Source organism: Trichoplusia ni, chromosome 7 (assembly GCF_003590095.1).
Source record: "Trichoplusia ni isolate ovarian cell line Hi5 chromosome 7, tn1, whole genome shotgun sequence".
Lineage (NCBI taxonomy): Eukaryota > Metazoa > Arthropoda > Insecta > Lepidoptera > Noctuidae > Trichoplusia > Trichoplusia ni.
Genome location: NC_039484.1, coordinates 4074364 through 4083251, shown reverse-complemented (window position 1 = coordinate 4083251; position 8888 = coordinate 4074364). Strand labels below are relative to the sequence as shown.

At 39.7% G+C, this 8888-nt stretch overlaps 1 protein-coding gene across 1 annotated transcript; it reads left to right on the top strand.

The window, feature by feature from the left end:
• Positions 1–787: 787 nt before the first annotated feature.
• LOC113496184 (vitellogenin-like) lies at positions 788–6705 on the top strand. Its single transcript, XM_026875329.1, has 7 exons — positions 788–900; positions 1399–3232; positions 3350–3563; positions 3761–4727; positions 4809–5669; positions 5750–5915; positions 6050–6705. Exons 1-7 carry the CDS (start codon positions 870–872, stop codon positions 6543–6545), a joined length of 4569 nt encoding a protein of 1522 aa, XP_026731130.1. The 5' UTR covers positions 788–869; the 3' UTR covers positions 6546–6705.
• The last annotated feature ends 2183 nt before the right edge of the window (positions 6706–8888 follow it).

The window sequence follows — 8888 nt, the reverse complement described above, 5'->3', positions numbered from 1 at the left end:
TGGTTTGTAGACTTGTTCTACAGTCCATTAAAATTAACTATAGGACACGAAACTGGCATGTTAGCCATTAACTTCTAATAGTCCTAAAAGGGCGTTTTTGAAGTAGTGGCTATGATTTGATTTGACGTTTTTTTCAGGGTACCTAATTAATTAGGAAATGTTGGCTTGATCTAACATGAAACCGATGAATGGGACACGTACAGGTCATCAGAAATGTCCTATTCAAAAAATAAATTATTCATTTTCAAAACAACAATGATTCAAAATTCACTGTTCTGAAAAATCTTTCCTGTGAAGGAAAATCAGAACGAAACACAGTATTTAAAATTTAAATACTAAGCTAGGCGGAGGACAAACTTTTTATTATGTGTCACCATTATTAATTAATATCAACTGATAATATTATAATACGATATAATAATATCTCTATACGAGTATATCATTAGCCTAAGCAACGTTTTGAGTATTAAACGAACTATGACAAAACGAATAATTAAAAAATGTAATGAAAAGAACTTTATAAAATATCAAGCAGGGGTTTCTAGGAGTCCTAGGCTTGATCGACTGATGCACTTGCGACCCCCGTGTAACAAGCCAGTACCTGCATTCCAACTCCTCTTACCTAAATAAAATTGTACCTGAATCCTCACCTAACTGGTTTTATCAGTTATAGATCACTTTCAGAAGTACTTCTATGACAATTTGCGAATCCCTTATCAACACCAATGATAATATTATTTTTTTACACCGTTTGAAACTTATCATACTGTTGAGGATCAGAAGGTCAATCTAAAAACTAATGTGAGCTCGGGCAGTATATAAACTTGAGTTCCACAGTCCAGAGCATCAGAAGTGTGCCATCCAGCAACATGAAGCTGTTGGTACTGACGGCGATTGTCGGTGAGTGGACATTTTATTATTTAACAGCTTTAAGGATTTCTGTTCTGCCCCTTTAGTCATGGCATTTCTAAAAATGTTAACGTCTCTAGAAAACACTGGAAGGTATGGAGATGACAGGTTAGAGTCACGTGACTTATCGAAAAGAAATGTCGTGTCCATACATTTTAGCGTTATTTTTAAACGGATGACGGACGACAGACGTTGGCGTCGGATATATACTTTCAGTCAGGATTTATTTTCTCCAGTTTTTCATACTAATTGGCAAAGTAATAAGTTAGTTGTTCCTCGCAAAACTAACTATCACCAAGTTTCCGGATCTCATATAATAATCTTAAATAAAAATCGCATATTACGCTATTTTTTAAATTAAAAATATACCAATAAATAAGTTACATCCACTATAAATGTGTAATATACATAGTTTCTCTCTTCCATGCTATTTAAATTTGATCCCATTTATCATACATACAAGTTTGCTTATAAGACTATTCTTTTCAGCCGCCGTGGTAGCGAGTCCGCTCAGCGAGACTAAGAGCTGGCCCTGGCAAGTGGGTAAAGAGTACACATATGATGTAGACACCTACACCTGGTCCAGGTTTGAACAAAGTGGCAGCAACGGCAATGCATTTGTATCTCAGTTCATCGTTCGCGTTTTGGCCCCGGGTCGTCTCGTTGCCAAATTACAAAACCCACAGTACGCGCAGATGAAAGAAGGCAAAATCAGCCTTCAGTCTGCACCTGCTGGCCTGGAATTCAAAGCGGTTCCCAATGTAGACCAGCCTTTCGAGATTCTGGTTGACGGAGGTCGCATTCTGTCAGTCAGTGTTCCCTCGACTGTGTCTGCTTCTTCCGAGAACGTACTGAAGGGTCTTCTCAGCGGTCTCCAAGTGGACTTATCTACTTATGGACACGTCCACAACTTCCCCAACAGTTATGACAAGGAATCCTTCCAAGGTCTCTTCAAGAAGAACGAGGCTGACGTCACCGGTGACTGTGAGACTTTATACTCAGTTTCACCAGTCGCTGCAGAATGGCGCCGTGTATTGCCTGACTTTGCTGAAGACCCTATCGAGATCACCAAGAGCAGGAACTATGGCTCATGCAAAAAGCTTGTCGCTTTTGGTTTAGGAGTCCCAGAAGGCAACGAAGACTTCATCAAGCACACTTCTGAATCACGCATATTCGCCGGCAAGCAAGGCACAATCTACAAATCGGAAACATTGAGCACCGTCGTAGCTAAACCTTTGGTATTCGGCAAACAGAACGCTGAAGTATTCAGTTACGTCGGCCTCTCTCTCGAATCAGTTAAAGAAATCCCTAGCGAGGAATGGAAAATTTCAGAAGAAGTTCGCAAAATCGACTCACTGTTGTTTACCGAAAAAGAGGATTTGGGTATTGAGTTTAACGCACAAAACGTTGCTAAGGTTCAAGCCCTGCTCCAGGAACTTGCACCATTATTGCAGGAGCCCAACAAATTACCGTCTTCCGATTTCCTGGCTAAATTTGAGAGCCTAGTATATCTTACAAACTCTCTAAACTCAGAACAGCTTGCTCTTTTGACTAGCAGTTTTGAAGATGCTAAGTCTTCGGACAATGCCGCTAAGAAAAACTTGTGGGTACTCTACCGTGACGCAATCGCTCAAACCGGTACCATTGCAGCATTCAAAGAAGTCAAGTCATGGATCTTGAACAAGAAAATTGAAGGAGAAGAAGCCGCTGAAGTAATCGCCTCATTAGCTGGCAGTCTACACACCCCAAGCGAGGAGCTGTTTACTGAGTTCTTCCTGCTCTCCACTAACCCCGTAGTTGTGGAACAGAAGTACCTTAATGTTTCCGCCATTTTAGCTGCTTCCAAGTTTATTCGACTGGCCAACGCTGATTTGTTTGTGGTCGACAAAATTATTCCACTCGCATCTAAAGATTTAAAGCAGGCCATCGCCGATGGTGACTACAGCAAGGCCGACGCTTACATCAGAGTTCTTGGAAACTTGGCTCACCCTGAAATCCTGAACGTATTCGCTCCCTACTTGGACGGTAGTGTTCCAGTTAACACTTACCTTCGCACACAAATTGTTATCAGCCTCAAAACCTTGGCGCACGAGAAGAACGACCAAGTACGTGCCGTTCTCTTCAGCATTTTGAAGAACACAGCTGAATCTTACGAAGTCAGAGTGGCTGCTGCTCTCAATATCTTCCTGTCCTTCCCCACTGCTGACATGTTCAGAATAATGGCTCATATGACCAACAATGACCCGAGCACACAAGTTCGTGCCGTCTTAGTCAGCGGTATTACTTACACCGCTGGTCTTAAAGACCCGCGCTTCGCTGAATTGTAAGTTCTTTTCCATAGTTAGTATTCAAAAAAAGTATTGTTTTAGTCGGCATCAATTTTATAACGTCAAGTGGTCAGTTATAATATTCGCATAATAATGTGTATTTTATTTTTCAGGGTTAAGAATGCTAACTCAGTGAAATCCTTGGTCGCTAAAGAAAAGTACGGTGCCCGTTACTCTACCGACAGTATCATTGACACATACAGCAGCGAAGATAACTTGGGCTACTTGAGGGAACTGGCTTACATTGGAAGTGGAAACAGCGCTTTACCTAAGTACCAAAGAACAGCTCTAAGATTAAGAGGAAATGGATGGACCGAAGAAAACTGGGTAAATATTCAACCGCCTTTATATTATATATAGATTATAGGTTTAATCTATAATCTTACAAAATTGTAGTAACTATAAACTGTAATAAATACTAAGTACTGCTTACTTTTCGTTAAATTTATAGAGATATATCAATAAAAATAATTCATGTGTACAGGTAAAATGAATGATTAATCTTATTTCATTTTCATTTCTAGGCCACACTCTCCGTATCAGATATGCAGGACCTTTTCGAGTACATCATGGATGTTGTAGCTGCCTCAGGACCGCAGAAAGTCGCCGCTGACTTGAAATTCTCCCCTGAGGAAATAACCAAAGTACTGGACATCAAAAGGAAAGCCCGTCAACCCCTCCAGGCTTCCCTATTCATTGACAACTTGAACCAGCAGCGACTATTTACTTTCACCGAACGAGAACTAGGAGAATTCCTCGCCAGTCTCTTGAGAGGCGCCGAAAGTTTAATTCGTGGCTCTGAAAACAGCTACGTTAAGGTCATCTTTGACAGACGTGTGTACGTGACATTCCCAGTTGCCGCTGGTGTGCCCTTCATCTACTCATACAGTGAACCGACTGCTTTCATTATTCAAAACCAAGCCAGCTTCAAATTCGGTTTCGGTGGAGGCAGAGTACTGAAAAATGACTTTAAGTTTACATATGCCAGAAACTTGGACGGCAAGGTCGGTTTTGTGGACACTATTGGTGACGTGTTTGCTTACTCTGGCGTCGTTAACAAGCTTCAATTCAACGTTCCGCTTAAGGCCAGCTTCAACGCAAAGAAGGAAACATACCATCTTAATTTCGAACTTCCGGAGGAAGATGTCAATCTAATTCACTTGAGCGTGACACCTTACACAGATTTTAGATACAAGTCAAACTCGTGGTTGGCTTCAAGTGAAAACCCATCCACCCAAATCATTGAACGGGCTGAGAAGGTATTTTCAGCTGACGAAAACTTAGGTCAACTGTTTGGCGTTGCACTGCGTCTGCAAGGGTACTCTTACTCAGCTGACTACAAGAACCCTAGCTGGAACCTATTTGACGGAGATATCGTAGCCAACGTACAAGAGTTGTTGTACCAAAAGGACATTGCCTTAACCGAGTTCAATCTGAATTACGTAGCAAAGGAGTCCAAGAACAAGGCAGTTTCATTCACCGTATTCTTAGGTAAGATAGTTCAAACGATTGAGTGAAGTACCAAATATTTCACTTACGAACATTTATTTAACCGCATCTTCTGTATTCCAGAGTCGTTGTACAACCAGAAAGTAAGTGGAGACCTTGGACCTGCTTCCGTCACCGCTGATGTTGCAGCCAACAGCGCCGCTCGTCGTGAACAGTTCGCTAAACGCGTTTCCTCCGGTATCGAATCCGCTAATGTGCAGCTGGTTGATTTCAGCGTTGCTTTTGATGGACAAGAGAAAGTGGACTTCGTATTCACCGGTGCCTATGCTAACAGCTTTGTCGACAACAAGTCTCAAGGCATCGTGTTCCTCCGTGGTACCGAACAACTCAATGCTGTGTTCAAAATGACCAAACCCAAAATAGTCCCTCTGAACTTTGAGGAAGCTCTCAAGAACCCAATCAAATCTACATACGAAGCTGACATCAAGTTCGCCAATGACGATAACATCAAAATCGTCGGCACTGGAGAGCGCAGCGAGGAGTACACTCAGAAACTGAGAAACAGCCCCTTGGCAAAGCAGTGCTTGGAAGATAGCAGCAATGGTAACTTATACCAGAAGGATTGCTACAACGTGATCATCCAGGCGCACGCTCCCGACTTTTTCAAGTCCGTCGTGACTTACAAGAACGTCAGCCCCGCTTTCTTGAACTTGACTTACGAAACCTACAAAACCTTAAAGGAACTGTATTCTTGGGAAGAGGACGAAGACTTCGTCAACACTATCCAAGATGGCACCATCGAAATTGAGTCTCAGGCATTCTACTTCGACAAGTACTTTAACTACAAGTTCACAAGCAAGTACGGAGTCCTCAAACTAGACAACATCGAAGGCATGTACTACTACCCCTATGCTATGGCGTTCTACGCGCCTATCTCCAACTGGGAGCGTTCCCGTAACTGGTTCACTGACGAACAAACCCTACGTAAGTGTAAAACCAACTATTATTTTTGTTATTTCAATACTCATAAACCGTGTCCTTAATAACATTTTCTTCTTCAATAGCTTTCTGCGCTGTCGACGGCAGCAAAGTTAAGACCTACAGTGGTCGCAGCTACGAGTACAGCCTCACAAGCTCCTGGCATGTGGTCATGGTTGACGACAAAGCCGGTCTGACAGTTCTTGCCAGGCGACCCAGCGCTAACCAGGAAGAAGTATACATTGCATACAAGTAAGTCGTTAACAATCTATAAAGTTTCTTAACGTCATACTTATAAATGAACGATTGTTTCTGAATGACGCTATGTCACTGAGGTGTTTGTTCATTATAGCTTTGTTATGACCTAAGACGTTTTATTTTTACAGAACTAACTTCGGCAAATACGTAGAACTCGACATCAAGCCAACGGGTGTTGAGGTCAAGAGCAACGTCGACAAGAAGTCCGAGGGAGTCCTCACCTCATACTTTGACAGCGACAAAGAAGTACCTATCTTGGAGTACTACACCCTCGCTGAAGGTGTTCAAATATTCAACATCAACGAAGGAGCTTTCCGCGTCGTGTACGACAAACAGAGGCTCATCATCTTCACTGCTGATCACCGCAGCTCCACCAACGGTCTCTGTGGCCAGAGCACATCTCAGATCGGCGACGACTACCTGACTCCCTTCGGTTTGGTCGACCAGCCTGCGTACTACGGCGCTGCTTTCTCTCTGGACGGAGAGTCCAGCGACGCTAAGACCGCGGAGCTGAAGAAGCAAGCCAAGCTGAAGGCATACCAGTCAGTCACCAAGTACACCAACATCCTGCGCTCCGACGCCGAGTGGAGCAAGATCGGAAACGAATCTGTTAAAGGACTGTAAAAACATACAAAAACAATAATAGAACCCTTAAACTAACTTGATAATAATATCAAGCAACAAATAATAATATGTATCGTGTAATAATATCCAGTATTCATTATTGATGTAATTACCAAATTAAAAAAACTATATAAACATACCATATGATTTATAAATAAGATTATGTTGTTTTCTTGATAAGTTAAAAACCTTGGCGAAAGCATCTGAATAACTTTCACACATAATGCACAATATAGGTGTAAAGTAAAAATGGTAGAAACAAGTATGGACCGTGATGGGCACAGCAGTACAGTAGGAGAGAGGAAGACGTGGTTTATACTAATGAATTTAGTTGTACTAATAGCAACATCATAATTTACTTATTTATTGTCTGTAATAATTTGTATCCATGGGCATGATGACGAGTAATGATGAGCCTCGCTGTCACCAAGACAGGAAGGAGCGAAATAAGTAGATATCAAAACCTACCGTTTAACTTAAGTTACTATTAAGAAAGTATAATATTATATTTATAAGGCAATAAGAAATGGGCTGAAAATACTATTAACAATGAACATTTCAAATCGGTATTGGGAATTGGTATAATAACTAGATGATTCTTAGATTGCTAGAGTTCAAACTCATACAAAACATCGATTACACAAATGAAAAAAACATGCCTAATATTTTTGTCATATGTTATACCTACTAGCTGTCCCGGCGAACGACGGTTTATTTGTTTGTTTGAACGCGCTTACCTCAGGAACTGATACTGGTTCAAATTGATTTTTTTGTGTGAAATAGAACATTTATCGAGGACGAATTTAGGCTATAATAATATAACATCATTCTGCGACTTATAGGAGCGAGGATACAATGGGAAATGTGGAAATAACGGGGAAAATTATTTATCTTTGAGGGCTTCCGATGCGTGCGCTGCGAAAAAGGTTTAAGATACCAAAAAATATGTATGAAAGATTGATTCCCCTTGAAATGATAAAAAAAATGTCCGCGATAGTATGTATCTTTTAAAATTAACTCACAAGAACCGTTTTTATATGAATCAATTTTGGTCGAAATTAATGCATTATCCAATAATTTGTTAGAGTTGTATCAACTTAATAATAATTGATATTTATCCAATTAAATATGTTGTTGATTAAGAGTATTTTACTGTGAACAAAATTGTCTTTAAAATCACTTACCTAATTACTACATCAATCAATAAACATCTTAGAAAATATTATAATTTTAAAATAACTCCGATATAAAACCACATGCGTCGCATGATGTGCGCTTGGCAGGGGGGGTTGTTTTCGCTATATAGGTAATATCGTCGTGAAACAATATTTTTTAAATACTAGTGGTTTCTTAGGTTTACGCGAATGTTAGACATTGAAATGAAACGACTTTTACGGATTTTATCGCGGTTTAATTTTTGGTTTTAGTTCCCGACGTTTCGACACCAAAAGTCGTTTCATTTCAATTTTTAAATACTGTTTTTCTTTTTTCCAGGATAATATTTTGGTTCTAATTATTTCACAATGATTAATTCTTTGTTTTAGTTTTGATGTCGATAACTAGTTATAAGCAGGTGTCATAGTTTTCTTTATAGTATTGTCTGTTTTTAGGATAGTATTTTGTTTCTAATAATTTAACAAAAAAATTACACGTATTTTATTTTTTTGTAGTTAATGCCTATAAATAACAATCATCTACATATTAGGTTATATATATAGGTTATTCTTATTAGGTTAGCTTTTAGTTTAAGCATACAGTTAGTTTTATACCCCTCACTCCCACCACATCCATGTATCGGCTAGAGGCCTCCGTCGACTCCGTCGTAACTCGCCTATACCTACGCGATAATCACCTACAGCGAGCGACAACTGTTACCAAGTTCCGTTTAAAATTTTAAAGTAGGTATGCTAGAGGCGGTTTATTTAAATATTATATTAAACAGTACATACATTAAGGTTAGGTAATATTTCGTAAGTAAATAGTTAGTTAATAAAAAATATATTTATTACTAGCTTTTCGCCCGCGGCTTCGTCCGCGTCGATGTCGGTTATATCGCGTTTCCAAGAAAGAAAACTCTTCAAAAGTCCGGGATAAAACTATCCTATGTTCTTTCTCAAGGTCAACTCTATCTCTGTACCAAATTTCATAAAATCAGTTCGGTGGTTTAGACGTGAAAGCGTAACAGACAGACAGACAGAGTTACTTTCGCATTTATAATATTAGGTATAGTAGGGATTAAAACGTTTTTTTTTAAATACCTACCTTGTTAAAATTTTACTTTGCTTGTAGGTACGTACTACGTAGTAGGTACTGTGCCAAATTTCATTAAAATCAGTTCTTCGT

Coding starts and splice junctions, on each gene's coding strand:
- LOC113496184 (XM_026875329.1), top strand. CDS start 870: ATGAAGCTGTTGGTACTGACGGCGATTGTCG. Junction 4,728..4,808: donor TTCATTCACCGTATTCTTAG/GTAAGATAGTTC, acceptor TCTGTATTCCAG/AGTCGTTGTACAACCAGAAA. Junction 5,916..6,049: donor GAAGTATACATTGCATACAA/GTAAGTCGTTAA, acceptor TTATTTTTACAG/AACTAACTTCGGCAAATACG.